At 35.4% G+C, this 16,834-nt stretch overlaps 1 protein-coding gene across 2 annotated transcripts in view; it reads right to left on the reverse strand.

The window, feature by feature from the left end:
- RPRD1A (regulation of nuclear pre-mRNA domain containing 1A) overlaps positions 1–16,834 on the reverse strand; it is a 64,274-nt gene that overhangs the window by 32,989 nt on the left and 14,451 nt on the right. For both annotated transcript variants that reach the window (XM_019740825.3, XM_019740824.3), the window contains exons 2-4: positions 6,879–7,008; positions 3,538–3,644; positions 3,361–3,458 (exon numbers count right to left, since the gene is read on the reverse strand). In XM_019740825.3, coding sequence (XP_019596384.1) covers positions 3,361–3,458; positions 3,538–3,644; positions 6,879–7,008 — 335 coding nt within the window. The remainder of the gene's footprint in view (positions 1–3,360; positions 3,459–3,537; positions 3,645–6,878; positions 7,009–16,834) is intronic.

The following is a 16,834-nucleotide window of genomic DNA, read 5'->3' on the forward strand; positions in this document are numbered from 1 at the left end:
TACCAGCTATAATTAGGTGGGAAAGGCAAGTCTTTGCTGGTGATTTCACAATTCATAATGTCTATAAACTTATTTAAAAGAAAATTAATAAATTTTCTTTTTACTAGCCTCCATCCCCATTCCACCTCCTTTTTCCTTGTTTTCCTTAATCTCTAAAACTAGATAGACCCTGGAACACTAGGAAATTATACACACACTTGAAAAATATATGAAATTACCCATTCTGTGTATAAATTAAGATGACAATGACAGCCAATACTGATTTTTCTAAGCTTACAAAAAAAATGCTACCGTATTTCCCCGAAAATAAAACCTAACTGGAAAATAGCCCTAGCATGATTTTTCAGAATACTTGTAATATAAGCCCTATCCCAAAAATAAGCCTCAGTTAAGACCGTCAGCCAGACAGATGCATTTAGTACATCTGTTGCAACATACTGAATTATAAAATAATAATATATAATTAAATATAAATAAATAATATTATTGACATTAATACTTAAAATAATTATAATTATTTGTAAATACCCAAGCGGGTGCTTTTGGACAAGGTAAACGCCTATGTAAACAGAGGAACTTGAGACTTATTATTGAATGACCAATCGGAGCACAGACACAACGCTTGAATAAGATGCTCACTTGATAATGAACGGATGTGGTTGTGTCTAATATGAATCTTCATAATTCAATACGTCGTTTGTTGTAATGGACGGACTTAATGCACTCATGTGAAATAAACATTTTCTGAATTTTGATGCTTGCAATTTTTCGTTGCTTTTGTGTGGACCATCATTCTTAACTATCATCATTTTGTTGCCACTCCTATCTCAATTAACACTTGATTTAATGGTAAATTTAAAGAGAATAATATTTTGACCCCCCAGACGAGATGAGGCAAAAAGAAACAGCTTTTCTGTCAAGTACAAGAAAGGAATCGTGGAGGACTCCTGGGGCAAGAATCTTACAGCTTTCTGCAAAGAGAAGTTGGATCTCTGCATGGTCCGAAAATGGTGAGCAGAGTACGATAACCTCAGTCAACAGGTGGACGAGGAAAATGCTAAGAAGCGCAAGTGTGGATCAGGTCGGCAACCATTGTTTCCTGAGCTGGAAGACATCATCTGTGAATGGATTGCTGACAGGAGAGCAAAGGCTTTGGTTGTGCGCAGGGCTGATATTCAAGCATTTGCCCTTGCAATGGCACCACAGTTAGAAATATCCCCAGAAGAATTCAAAGCTTTACAACACTGGCTGGATGGCTTCCTTCGGCGATATGAACTGTCTCTAAGATCGACAATACTGTGCAAGCTGGAAGATACTGAAGTTATTAAAAATGCACTTGCATTCAAGTCCTTTGTTGATGGCATCGGCTTTTCTAAATATCAGCTCTCCTACATGATTGCTATGGATGAAACTGCAGTGTTTATGGGCCAAGGATCTCAAACGACAATTGATCAGAGGGGTGCCTCATCAACCTACACTCCGTCCACTGGTTATGAAAGTGGACGTGTTACCTGTATTTTGGCAATTCGCCTGGATGGAAAGAAAGCCCCACCTCTGGTCATCACGAAGGGCAAGAAAGATTATGTTGAACGTGTTTCAGGCATTTATGTTCTTGAAACTGAAAAAGCCTGGTGCACACAAGCAGTTATAAGGCAGTGGGTCGATTTAATGCTGCCACTGGTTTTGCGAGGTGGCCAAAGAGGTCTGCTAGTCTGGGATTCAGCCAGCACTCACCGCAGTAAAGACATGAAGAACTTCCTCACAGAGAGAAGAATAAATCAAATAATGATTCCCGCAGGAATGACTGCCTATCTCCAGACTCTTGATATTGCAATAAACAAGCCATTCAAAGACCATTTCCACATGGAAATCAATGACTACACTGAAAATAGAATGGAGAGAAATCAGCGTGGAAACTTTGAGAAGCCTAGCCTGCAACAGGTCGTGATTTGGGTGAAGAATTCATGGGATCAGATCACTGACAGCTGTGTTGCCAGTGCACTACGAGCAGGCTACATGGACAAGACGTGCTCATTTAGGGAGAGCTCTATTGCTGGACATGAGAGATTGGGGCCAATGGTTCTACAGGAAATGGAGTCGCAAGAAATTCAAGCAAGAATTCGGGGTTTGGAGAGTTATGACGATGTTCCAGAAGAAGATGACGTGACTGTATTTGAGTAAATGTAGATTTTTGTACATGAATAAATGAATAAATGTAGACTGTTTTACATGAAAAAAAAAGACATCCTCTGAAAACAAGCCCTAATGGGTCTTCTGGAGCAAAAATTAATGTCAGACCCGGTCTGATCTTCGGGGAAATACGGTATCACTGGCGGGCGTCAGCATTCCTGTCACTGAGCCAGTATGTAGGCTTCTTTCTGCCTCCCTAGCACCAACCCCAATATAAATCCTCAGTTCTAAGCCATGATTGATTGTACATTTCTTTCAAGCTCCTTTCATGGGGGAAAGGGCTCCACCCTGCCTCTGGTTTCATGCAGTGAGTTCAGGTCCAGTCCTCCAACTCCCATGGAGAACTATGAGTTACTGCTTCCCTCTAGGATACTAATTTCTGGCAACCCATGTCTGCTTCCAGATCACCGCTCAGCAGGAACCAGACTCTAGCTCACATACTGAGTTGTGTTTCTACACCATTTCTAGCCCACCATGATATTTACCTTGTTTTAAGAGTATGGCTATGTCTTCATTTTCTCCTTTTAAATTTTATCTGTCTCTCCTATATGTTTGAAACATAGAAGGAGGAAGCTTTAAGACTCAATGCCCACATAATTAAAAGTTAAAAATGTCTTTCTGAAATCATCTAATGGTTAAGAAATGCTTTATTATACCAACCTGGGAGGACATGAAATATTAAGTTAATGGTTTTAATCCATCTTATTTTATCATGGAACTACATAGTTCTATTACAGTTACAAAGAACTATATGAATACATACTTGCTACTCTAACACTCGTTTTTACATGTTTAAAAGCAAAAATACTTCAAAAGGGCAGTGTTTATCTCTAGGAATGGAACTTTTAGTGTCATACAAGTAATCTTATATAATGCTTTATTTATTTAAAATGAAACTGTTTAAATGGTGGCTATCTCACTAGACCTAATCATACTAAGCAATGAGAAATCCTCTTTCGATGTAAAATATGATGGCTTAATATATAATACATAACATATTACATAAACATAGCAATATGTTAATCAGAAAATATGAAATATTCATGCAGCTTCTTTCTTGGACCAAGAATGGTAATTAAAATCAATTTACAACAGAAAGACACTGCCATTAACAAAGCATGGTGGCCACATGACGTAACAGTAACTCCCGTAACAGAGAAAAACTTCTACCTGTGGTGGCTCACTTGGAGAGCCCAGAGAGGAACAGTTTTCGTTTTCATCCACCTTTATCTGTTCATAAGTTCGCTTCCTAGGCTTCTTATCTCCATCTGAATTCAAAGAACATTTAAGTTTTAATGAAAGAACACATTTTAACGAAGAGATCATGATAAAAGATTATATACTTACACAGAGCTTGCTTAAGTTGTTCTAATACATCATTTTCATAAACAGACCTTTCTTCCCAAATAGATAACACTCTTCCAAGGTGCTTTTTACAACTTTCATCAGTTTCACTAAAGAAAAATAAAAATATTAACAGTAAAAATGCATAGTGCTATTGAAAAGGTAACGGCGATTTTAAGTACAATCAGACATTCACTCCCTGAAAAAAGCTTTCCAAATGTTTACCGAGCACCACTGTGCCCAGCAGTGCTGGGCTGCTGATCCAGACAGACATACTCCCTGCTTTACACTCTCTTTGACACCAGAGACACAAATGGAACTTTATGGCATCTGTTATTTATAAGTGCCACAAAAGAGAGCAAGGTGTTAAAGACAGGCGTAACAGAGAGACCTGGCCCAGTTTTAGAGAGTTCAGGAAGGGTATCTGAGGAAGTGATATTTAATCTGAGATCTGAAGATTGGATACACGGAGGAGTGGGAAACAGATTACTCCCAGCCACTTCCTGCTGCCTTCATCACTACCAATGTAGACTGAGCCACTACTATCTCTTACCTGGATTTTTTAACTGTCTTCTCACTGGTCTCCCAAACTACCAATGTAAATTAGATCATACTGCTCTCAATCTTCTAACAGCTATCAATCATACCAAGTATAAACCCAAAATCCTTATTCTGGGTCAAAAGGTGAACATGTTCTGTTTCGTGGCTACCTCTAAGTCCACAGTCCCTAAATACCTTCTCCCATACAAATTTTGCTGATTCTCAAACATACCCCGCACACAGCTGTCTCACTGCTTCTGCCAAGTATTCTTTCTACCTAGAATCCTTTCCTCCTAAAGAGTCACATGGTTCATTCCATCCTTTCCTTTAATCTCTTTCAAATGCTACCAGCCCCGAATAGTCGTGTTTTAATCTCATGATATAACTGAACACAATCATACTCTGTAGTTCCTGCCTTGTTTGTTACGTTTCTTCATAGTACTTATATTTTGACACAATATATATCCACTTGTCTATCTAGTTATTATTACCTGTGTCATCCACTGAAATGCAAGCTCCACTAGAACAGAACTTTGTCTTGTTCACTATTGTATCCTCAGGGCCTAGGGCAATCGATATTTTATTGAATTCTAGGGAGAGGCAACATATATAAAAGTCTTAAGGCAAAAAGAAATAAAAGAGGTTCAGTTAGCTTAAACTGTAGACCATAGCGTTAGGTATGAAGGAACATCTTATGTCTTTCTCAGGACATTAGACTTGATCTCTATGAAAAATGAGAACCACTCAAAAGCAACGGAGTATTATGATCAGCTCTGCAACTCTGGGTAGTTTCCTAAATGGATTAAACAATACTAGAGGTTACTGCCATTATACAGAAATGACATTATGGTAACTGGAATGGGAAGAAATCTAAAGAACTGAAGGAACTATGTTTGTCGTATATGGGATAAGGGGAGTAGAGGAGAAAGGAGAGCGTGATGTATTATAAATCAAAATGTCACAGAGAGTTAAAGATGACACGCAACTTCTCACATGGGTATCTGGATAGGTGGAGTTGCCATTGACTGAGAAAGTAAAACCTAGGGAAGTACCATATTTTGCCATGTATAATGTGCATTTTTTGCCCAAATTTGTGAGGGAAAAATAAGGATGCACATTATACATGGGTAGTACTAATTCTGCATCTATATAAATGTTTTTAATTCTTTTATTTATGCTTATGATTAAAAGTGTAACTCCAGAAATTAATAACAATATCCATATGCAAAATAATACCCTGGAATACAATAATTGGTTTTGTTGAAAACTTATGACAAACTTGCAACGACGAAGAATTCTTGGCCTTCTATGATGTGTTACTGGTACATAAAATTTCTTGTACCATAGTATGTTAAAAAAAATAAATGCTAAAATTCCTTTATATTACAAAAAACAAGTACCTAAATGTAAACAAATAAAAAATAATTAAAACTTAAGATTTTTTTCCCCTGACAGTTTGGGCCAAAAACATGGTTGTGCATTATACACAGGAGCACATTACACATGGCAAAATACAGTAAATTTGACAGGGAGCAAGGATATAATGAGTTCAGTATCAGACACGTGAGTTTGAGATGTTTGGAAGCATGTAACTAGAAATTCAATAGGCAACTGGACATACAAATCTAAAAGAAAAAAACATCTAGACTGTACCATATGATTGTGAGTTATTAGGATATAGATAATAACTAAATATATGCAGTTTATGAAATCACCCAAAGGGCAAGTGAAGAATATGACCCCAAGAGGGGCTATGACTGAACTCTAAGACTTAAACACCAACATATGAAAAGATAGTAAAAGACAGTATCTAAATTGAAGGATAAATATTTAAGAAACCTACAGCAGTATTTCACATTCTTTACTTTTAAAAAAATGCATCCACTGTGACTAAAACTATAGGCCATATGGTGAGTAAATCATTCAAAACAAATCATCATTCACCACTGAATTCTATAATTTAGACTGATTTAATAGGCTAGCCCAGTAATGTTTACCTAGCAATCTATGAAATATTTGCATATGTTTAGAAATACGCATTTAAAAGACCACAAGCCAAAGTACCGCCTCCTACCCTCAGAATTTTTCTGTAGCAAAATTTTTCAACAGGTTTAAGATTATTTTAAATAAATATTCTATATTTCCAAAGCATTTTTAAATGTTATAACATATACCCACACACTAGAAAACCATAAAATCATTATACTGTTTCCCCCAAAATAAGACCTAGCTGGATAATCAACTCTAATGCATCTTTTGGAGCAAAAATTAATATAAGACCTGGTCATATGTAAGACCGGGTATAATATAATATAATACAATATAATAAAATATATAATACCGGTTCTTACATTAATTTTTGCTGCAAAAGACGCATTAGAGTTGATTGTCCGGCTAGGTCTTATTTTCGGGGAAACAGGGTAGTGCACTATGAGGAGAAAGGGTATTAAGATTATCTAGAAATATTAGCTAGAAGAGTGATAGATTTATGAGCACACAAATTTTCAATTCAACACCTTCATTCATTCTTAATAAAGTTCATTTCAATACAGAAGTTGCTCTTGGTTTTTTTAAAGAAAATTGTACCTCTAGTACTACAAATGCCTACCTTAGCAACAGTTGAAAAAAGTTTCCTTCACACAAAATATTTAACAAATTTACAAATGCCATTTACAGATAAGTCTTTTCAAATGAAAACTTCAAAGAAATACATTCCCTGGTTTTTATTTTAATGGCTAATGGCAAATTTTAGAAAAAGGATATATTATGCATTTAAAACAGATTACCCAAAACCATTATCATACCTTGAAACATGCTTAAAAGCCTCCACTATAACTGGTGCAAAATCTTTTGTAAACTCCGGCCCCTTCCTTTTGCTGTTCTGAATGACATCATTGGCTAGGTAGAGAAAAGTAAGCTTCCTGTTTGGTTTGGCTGAAAAATAAAAAAAAATTTAAAAATCTACTTAAAATATCCTTACTTGGAGAAACTTTCTCAATACCTGAATTAAGCAGTTTGAGTACTACACCAAACCTTTATTTATTGTGTTCAACCCTAGCTTCTCATTCTACAACCAAGCTTATTAAGTCATTATTCTTTTACTCACCAGAATTATTCTATGGTTTCTGGAGATCAATGCGACAAAAAAAAGAACTCAAGAGGCAGAGGTAGTCAATGACATATGAAACTTTGTTTCCTTGCGGTTTTACCAAGTCACCCAAACTACTTTTCCTTGATTGCTAGTCTTATCGCTATTCCCACACTAATAGCTTTGCACACTGAAATCATGTCTGTGTAAAAATTCATCTCTGTGACTCTATCCTGTATAAAATTTTATTAAAACTATTAAGCACTATATGAACGATAGCCATTTGAAAATAAGATGCTGACTGGTCTTTATTAAGATAGCACTCTAAATCTTAAACTGAATTTATAATGGTTTTAATACTCATGATTTAAAAACCGACTTTTAAGTTAGTGTGAAACAGAGTATAAAATGTTAAAATAGGTTGAAAGAGACATCACTTCAATCAATTATATATTTTTGTTTATGAAATAAATATTTGTCAAGTTAATAGAGTAAATATTAAGGAGACCAGATGGGCAAAGTTTAGATTCCTCCCCCTGCCCCCACTTTGCATTACAATAACTGAATAACTGAATTCATCCTGACAAAAATATACCCCTACTCAATATAGTCTATGGGCATAAGTTCTTCTAAAAGAGCAGATAAGATTTCAACAATTGTGAGCCAGAATACATTTTTACTGGTTCCAATGTTAAGTGGCATAGCAATACTGAGTATGACTCAAGAGATCTATATACATAAGAAAATTTAGTTAGTTGAACGTAATCTTTTACAATGTTTCCATAATATAACTTTACTAGAACTAAACTTGAATCATTCAAAGGTGTCCAACTGTATTCAGAAACCTCATACTTTGTGGCATCTACATTACAGTCGTGTAGAGGACTTATGGTCCAGTACATTGGATTTAAGGCAGAAACTTGGGCAGGCAGCATTTGGTCCTTTAGATTTGAGTATTCAATTTAAAATTTAAGCATTCAACATACTAAAAAGCCACTTTTGAGTTCACATCTTCCTTGAGGGGAAACGAGCAACCCAACCTTCTCAGAAACTGTAAACTATTGAGTCACCACCGATCAGACTTTACAAACCTGTGCAGTCCACTGCATAACCTGCTTTGCCCGTCTAAAGTTGCCGCCCACCACTTTTCATGCTTTTGCAAGTCCCCGGCACAGAATAAAGACAAGGAGGACATGGCAGTAACAGAGACCAACTTCTGATTCTTCTGGCTCTTGTCTGGTTAAATAAATCATAGAGTACAACTGGTTAAGGTACCAGGACCCCTGCCCGTGAAGACGATAATAATAGCACTTTCCCAATATTAAGCCCTCTTTTAAATTGCCCTTTCTCAAAGAAAATCTCACCCAAAGAATAGGCTGGTATTATTTAATCCAACTAGTTGCCTCCTCAGCATTAAAATGGGTTTTAAAACTCAAATTTTTTTATTGCCTAATTGGGAGACTGCCTGCAAGTACTTCTGAATGGGTACCTAAACCAATGGGCTCCTTTACCTAAATTATTGAACTTTTAATATGTGTTACAGACTATTCTAAGCACTTTATATATATTACCTAATTTAGCCCAAATAATGTAAGGTACCATTATTATCTGCGTTTGGCAGTTGAAAAACAGACATCAAAAAGGCTATTTGCGGGCCAGCCCGGTGGCTCAGGTGGTTAGAGCTCTGTGCTCCTAACTCCAAAGGCTGATGGTTCGATTCCCACATGGGCCAGTGGGCTCTCAACCACAAGGTTGCCGGTTCAACTCCTGGAGTCCCGTTCAACTCCTGGAGTCCCGCAAGGGATGGTGGGCCGCGCCCCCTGCAACCAAAAAACGGCAACTGGACCTGGAGCTGAGCTGTGCCCTTCATAACTAAGACTGAAAAGACAACAACTTGAAGCTGAACGGCACCCTCCACAACTAAGATTGAAAGGACAACAACTTGACTTGGAAAAAAGTCCTGGAAGTTCACACTGTTTCCCTATAAAGTCCTGTTCCCCTTCCCCAATAAAATCTTTAAAAAAAGAAAAAAAAAGGTTATTTGCCTATAGTCAAATAATCAGAGAGGATTCAGCCAGGATTTGAATCTAAAACTCCAAAGCATTCCCTCTTAATAACTAGACTATGACTCATGTCATAATTAAGAGAATGTTATCTTTTAAAAAGATTAAGTAGCAACTCAATCAAAATATTTCAGAATGTCAGCAGCACTATTCACAATAGCCAAAAGATGGAAGCAATCCAAGTGTCCATCAACAGATGAATGGATAAGCCAACTGTGGTACAGACATACAAATGGAGTATTATTCAGTCTTAAAAAGAAAGGACATTCTGAAACATGCTACAACATGGATAAACCTAGAGGACATTATGCTAAGTGAAACAAGTCAGTCATAAAAAGACAAAAATACTGCATGATACTACTTATATGAGGTAGCTAGTAGGATTTCCAGGTGGGAATTCCGTCCATTCTCAGGAATGTTTTTTGCTTTCTCGTTCCCGAATCCCAAGAAAAGTTGGTTGGGAAATCCGGAAAATTGGCTCCTTGAACCCAGTAATAGCCACAATGGGAAATAAACATACTACTCACAATGTATCTCTTAGACATAGCAGTCAAATTAATAGAGACAGAAAACAGAATGGTGGTTGCCAGTGTCCGGGGAGAGAGACACACGGAGAGTTACTGTTTAATGGGTGTAGAGTTCCAGCTTTGTAAGATAAAAAATGTTCTGGATATGGATGTGATGATGGTTGCAAAACAGTGTGAACGTACTTCATATCACTAAACTGTACACTTTAAAATAGTTAAAATAATAAATTTTACATTATGAGTATTTTACCACAAAAAATTTAAAGTACATAATTTACAGTGTTTTTTTAAATTCATAGGCTACTAACCTTTTAAAAATCACTCAAAATTGTTTCTACAATATAAAGTAAAAATTTACAAGATTTCAAAATATATTTTCCAATGTATTCCAAAGGACAAATTCTGTACCAGGAGCATAGATTTGGTGTGGGATCCAAACACCAAAACATTATTGTCATTGTTTTCTTTGTGGAACCCAGGCTAAAATATGAGAAATACCTAGAAATTGCCATAATTTTTTTTTTCATTAAATTTATTGGGGTGACAATTGTTAGTAAAATTACATAGATTTCTGGTGTACAATTCTGTATTACATCATCTATAAATCCCATTGTGTTTTCATCACCCAGAGTCAGTTCTCCTTCCATCACCATGTATTTGATGAAATTGCCATAATTTATAACCTCAAAATTTTCAGGGGGAAAAAAACTTACTTCCATTTAAAACTATGTGTACCTTCATGTAGAGTAATAAATTAATTAAACTAATCAAAACAAGCAATTCCAGGAGGAAATAAAAAAAAAATGATTTTCAAATGTTTTGTTAATTTGTAAAATAACAGAGCCATAAATTGTTATTAAAACACAAAGCAAACAGAAAGGGAAAACAAACTATTTCATAATTCCTTAAAGAAAGAACTCCGTGAATATAAGGCTAAATAATGGTTCTGACGTAATCGATTCCTATGGTTCGTTGTTCACAGGGTTTCTTATAAAGATACGTATTTCCCAATCTTCCAATCAATTTAACTTGCATTTATTTAATGTTTGTTCTGTGCCAGAGACCACGCTGGGAACAGACTAAAAATAACCTTTCCTGTTCAGTATGGAGTTTGCCAACTTCATAGAAAGTGTCACATGATAGGTCATATCACTAAAATTGTTTCTTTTTTTCTTTATTCCTTCTCTCCACTAATATCATACCAACACTGGAAGCAATCATAAATATAATATTATATCCCACTGTGCCTGTGTATGTGTTTACTGCTATATTGGCACCAATAAAGTATAAGCCAAATAAGGACCAGTCAACAGTTATATTGTGAGGAACCATTTTCTTCTATCTTACCTTTCTAGACTATATTTTAAGCTCTTATGGGTACTACCCCGTGTTTCCCCGAAAATAAGACCTTAGCGGACCATCAGCAATAATCAGCATCTTTTGGAGCAAAAATTAATATAAGACAGGGTCTTATTTTAATATAAGACTGGGTCTTTAATAATATAATATAATATAATGTAATACCCGGTCTTATATAGTATAACATAATACCTGGTCTTATATTAATTTTTGCTCCAAAAGACGCATTAGAGCTGATGGTCCAGCTAGGTCTTATTTTCGGGGAAACACGGTAATTACAGCCCCTTGTCTGGGTCCTTCTATATGAACAGGTACATCAAAAAACACAAATAATAACAATAAAATCTGGCTAGATAATATATAATATTACCTAAAAAGTTAAGCATATCCCCCCCAAAGGGCAATGTAAGTTCAGTTCATCACACAAGTAAGAAACAGTGACATAATTCACAAACAAATCAAAAGATCAGTTACAAGCCTTCAAAAAGAAGAGTCTGGGATAGTAAATAAACAACATGAAACAAATTTAGCCAGTCAAGAGGATTACAGAAACGCCATCTAGTTTCACTAATTCATGATCAGTTCATAATCTAGTTTTATTTACTCATAATCAGAAAGCAGTAGGATCATTACTTATTTTCTTACACTGTACAGACCACATGCCTATCCATTTTGACATGACGCAGAATATCATAATCTAACATAATCACCTATGTTTCCATGGAGACTGAAATTTAAAACCACAGTAGATGACAATGCTGATAAATACAACAAATAGCTAAAATTTCATTGTGTCATCTAGAAACCTAAGAAGCCACTTTCCACAGGAGGTCTTCTACACGGAGAGAAGCAATAAAAAATTGAATAAACAAATGTATGTACATATAAATGCAGGTACACACACACACACCAACGAGCATTACGGTGAGTCTTACAGAAGGAAATCAAAAGAAAAGCTCCTTATCTTGAAACAGAACTCTACTAAAGGTTTATTAACAACTATTGGACAGCCTCATTTACTTCCCCCATAAACTAAACCACAACAAACCAGAAGACATGTTTGATAGATGGGTAGGTGGTTGGTTGTAAGGTAGAATCTACTTTAAATTAGTAATATTCTTTGCTACAGAAAGTGCATAATCAGCAGATGATTATTAAATAGATTTTATCTGTTCCAGACAGGACAAAGAGTTCAGACATAGCCGGCTGATTCTTAATAGCTGAGGTGGGTGAAAAATGGATAGAGCTGGTATGTTCCTATACCACTAACAGGATGCCACAGACTTTTGGCAGCCCATCTCTTGCTTTAAATCCTTTAAAGATTTTCTATTGTTCTCCAGATAACATTTTAAATCATCATTATGAGCCAAAGGCCCAAACAGGTCTGTCTCCAGCCTCTTACACCACCTCTCTTCATGCCCAATACTACTAGTACTCCAACTCCCTCAACTCCTACCCATCCTTCAGGCCTCAGTTAGATGGGTTCCTCTAGTACGTATTTTCCCCTGATCACCCAGTACATATAGATTAGGCAGCCCTGATATGCTCTCACAGCACCCATACTTTTCCTATGGAGCACTTACCCCAACTATAACTGTTTTTATTTAATCTAGTGTTTCCCAACAAAACTAAGTTTACCATAATCTACCAATCTACGAAATCAAGCCCACCCAGCAGCTGATTCAAAACTTTGCTCAATGTTTATTAAGTCAATGAATTTTAGCCTAGACCTGTACCTTTTAGACCTGTACCTTTAATGTTCCACTAACTTGGCTTCTGGTTTTAACCTCACCCTGCATAGCTGAAAAGGGAACACACGTAAAATTACACTGCTTTCAGGTTTCTGAACGACAAATTTAAATTATGAAAGACAAACTTTCCTATAGCTCTAGCTACTCTTGCTTATTTTCAATGTATTGAATTCAAATATTTTCATTCCACCCTCCATTTTAAAGTTCTCAAAAATCAATGACTTATTCAAAGTGGGCAAGTCCTATGAATAGGAAGGTCAGAGAAACTCAAACATTAAACAGTTAAAACCAATTATCATTTTCTACCTATTAGATTGATCAAGATGAAAGTTTGACAACTAAAATTCTCAAGAGTATCATCTTTAGATACCTTCAGACATTGGTAGTTAAAATATAAATTAATGCAACCTCTTAGAAAAATAATTTAGCAATATCTATGAAAAATGTAAACGCACAAATCCCTTGACCCTGCAAATTTCACTTCTAGGAATTTACCCTACTGCTATAGTCTCATAAATGCACAAAGAATTCACTAAGGATATTCATGGCAAAATCAAGAAAGAAATGACTAAAGAAACCATGGTACATCCATACAATCCAATACTCTACAGCTGTTCAAATGAGATAAAGATTTATATACTGATATGGAAAAATATCTAAGACATAGTGTTAAGTTGCACACATACATTCAAAAACATACAGTAAATAGCTCTACTTTGGGGAAGATTAAGAAAGCATCTGGCAGGATGGTGTCAAGGGTTACTAAAAAAGAATTAAGTCATAAAGGGGAAATACATGAGTTCTATATTAAATGATTAGCTGAAAAGCGCATCTGGGTAGTGCTGACGTGGTGCTCCACCTATATACTTTACCCATAGTCTATCCTGCTTCGATGTTTGGTAAAAACAACAACAAACAACAACAACTCCACCTGGGCCCAGACAAATGGACATCTTTCCCAATCCAAAAAGCCAAGGCAATTCAAGCTCCTGAAATAATTTTAGAAACCTTGATTTTGGTATATGTAACAAATGAATTTTTAAAATCTTGAAAAGAACAAACTTCATCCTAGACCATCAGACCACTAAAAAAACTGTCGACTCTAAGACTTGTGTAAGCACACACATCACACTGCTTAGTCACATTATGCTTCTAGATTTGGATTTGATACTAAAACACTGCGCACTTTTAAGAATATTACTTAAATAATACTGACTAGTTTCTTATGACCTAAGCACTGTTCTAAAATCTTATTATGTATGTCATCTAATCTTCAAACCAACCCTATAAGGTAAGTTAGCTCTATTTACCAATGAAACAACAATAAAATAATTAAATGCACTAAAAAAAATGCACTGAAATTATTCAGCAATCCCAGGACCCATACTGTGGTCCCTAAATAACGCTTTGTCAATAAAAGCAGGAAATACATTTCACTATATATGAATCAAACCATTACGCTATATGTCTTAAACTTAACCAGTGATGTATTATCAATTATTTCTCAATAAAACTGGGTGTGTAGAGGGTAAATCACATTTTTTAAAAAAGGCAGGAAATACATAAGATGAGCCTGGAACATCTTGTCATGATAGAATGCAAGAAAGCTATTAAAAAACTACGAGGGTTATATCCAAAGGACACTAGCAACCCTCCAAGAGGCTGGCACTGGCCAAAGAGGATGAAATAGAATGACTACAATGGTCTGAAACACAAACATGCAAAAAACCATAAATTCATAAAAATACATTCAAAAAGAGGTTGCTAAAGAACTAATTCAGTTAACAAAGGAGAAAAATTAAGTATCTATCCTGTTTTTGCCTATTTGAACTGTATTTCAGAGTCACCAATGGCTGATGAAGGGAAGTTCTTATACAATAAAAGCTCAAACTTCAGGATGCCTCTAAATACCGACGGCTTGTTAAAACATAGATTACTGGTTCCCATCTATGTAACTTCTAATGCAGGTCTGGGCTAGGGCCCAAGATTTTGCATTTCCAACAAATTATCAGGTAACACTAACGCTGCAGTCTGGGGACCACACTTTAAAGATTCTCTGTTACAGAATATTTCTGGATAATAAGCACAGAAAGAAGAATTAGAAGTTCACCATTCTGCACGATTCCACTTACCATTGGGAGAAGCTGGCACATAGTAAACAGGATCAATCTGTCTTATTTTTTACAAGTGAATGTGAATCTGCAAATTATCTAAAAATAAACAGTATTTTTAAAAATCTCATATTAAGACCTCTAGCTTCAGGTCTAAAAAATCACTATACAAGTGCTCCCAGAAGAGGGTGACTGAAAGAAACTCCACATTCTCTATATACCTTGCTTCCCTGAAAATAAGACCTAGCCGGACCATCAGCTCTCATGCATCTTTTGGAGCAAAAATTAATATAAGACCCTGTGTTGTGTTGTGTTGTGTTGTGTTGTATTGTATTGGGCCTGGTCCTATATTATATAAGACCAAATGTTATATGCGTGATATGATATGAAATTATATTATATCAGACCCGGTCTTATTTTAATATAAGTATCTAGTGTGAGCTAGGTTCTAAAGGAACAAAGGAATAGGCTCTTATATTAAAATAATACCGGGTCTCATATTAATTTTTGCTCAAAAAGACGCATTAGAACTGATGGTCCGGCTAGGTTTTATTTTCAGGGAAACATTTACAGACATTAATAACAATTTCATTAACTCCAAAAGGATCTCAAAGCAAAGTTTTAAAAACTAAAACAATTACTATAATAATTTAGGCAAGATTAAATAAAACCAAATTAATGAAAAACATTCATGGTCTCTATTAATCTGAGAGCAGTTCTCACATTTTCTGATGTCAGTACCCCTACGTACTCTTATAATTATTGAGAACTCCAAAGAGCTTTTGCTTATAAATATCTACCAATATTTATCTTATTAGAAAAACAGGAATTGAAAAAATGTTAGTTCATTCAAAAGGATTGGAAAAACCTTACATGTTAACACAAATAACATTTGTTAAAAAATGTATATTCCCAAGACTTAAAAAAGGTGAGAAGAATCATACTGTTTTACACTTTTGTGAATCTCAAGCTCAACAGAATATATCTGAATTCTCATATCTGCTTCTCTATGAAATATACCATGATATATTGTTTTGGTCGAAGTAATAGAAAAAAGCAGGCCTTGCCCAAATATAAAGCTGGTAAGAGAAAAGTATTTCAATAGCCTTTAAAGATAATTGTGAATATCCTTTTTTGAAACTACATGAAAACCCAACAAGTTGTGGTTTTTAAGATTCTAAATTATAACATGAAATCTGAAAACCTCAATTAACTTTTAAAACTGTGTCACATTAAAATCCTTTGGTCTACCATGCTCTTTGAATGAGCACAATTTTGTAACAGCATTCACTGCTCTTCTGAAAAACAGGTTCACTAAGTTACACAGACATTCAGTTGTCGAAACATTTTATTAGGCAGTACTGAAAACCACATCTGTAAATATCATTACTGATTTCATTGGATAAGTGTTAAATGGTGCTCTATGAAAAAAGCAGCTGGTTTCACTCACAACTCAATCAGATAAGCTTATTTCCTCCAGAATAGAATGTTCAGTACATAGTACTTTATGTATACTTTCATTTTGTCACACGTAGTATTAAGGAGATATGTACTCACATTCAACATCGTATTTAACACCAAAAGACTGAAAGCTTTCCCCCTAAGATCAGGAACAACAGAAGGATATCCACTTTCACCACTTTTATTCAACACAGTATTGGAAATTGTAGCTATACCAACCGGACAAGAAAAAGAAATAAGAGAAAGGAAGGGTAAAATGATCTCTGTTCACAGATGACATAATTTTTCTTGTAGAAAACCCTAGAGTCCAGAAAAAACTTTTAGAGCTAATAAACATATTCAGCAAAGTTGCAGGATACAAAATCAACATTCAAAAATCAGTTGGCTTTCCATAAATTAA

The sequence above is a fragment of the Rhinolophus sinicus genome, chromosome 4 (assembly GCF_057876585.1).
Source record: "Rhinolophus sinicus isolate RSI-liver-muscle chromosome 4, RSI-T2T, whole genome shotgun sequence".
Taxonomy (NCBI): domain Eukaryota; kingdom Metazoa; phylum Chordata; class Mammalia; order Chiroptera; family Rhinolophidae; genus Rhinolophus; species Rhinolophus sinicus.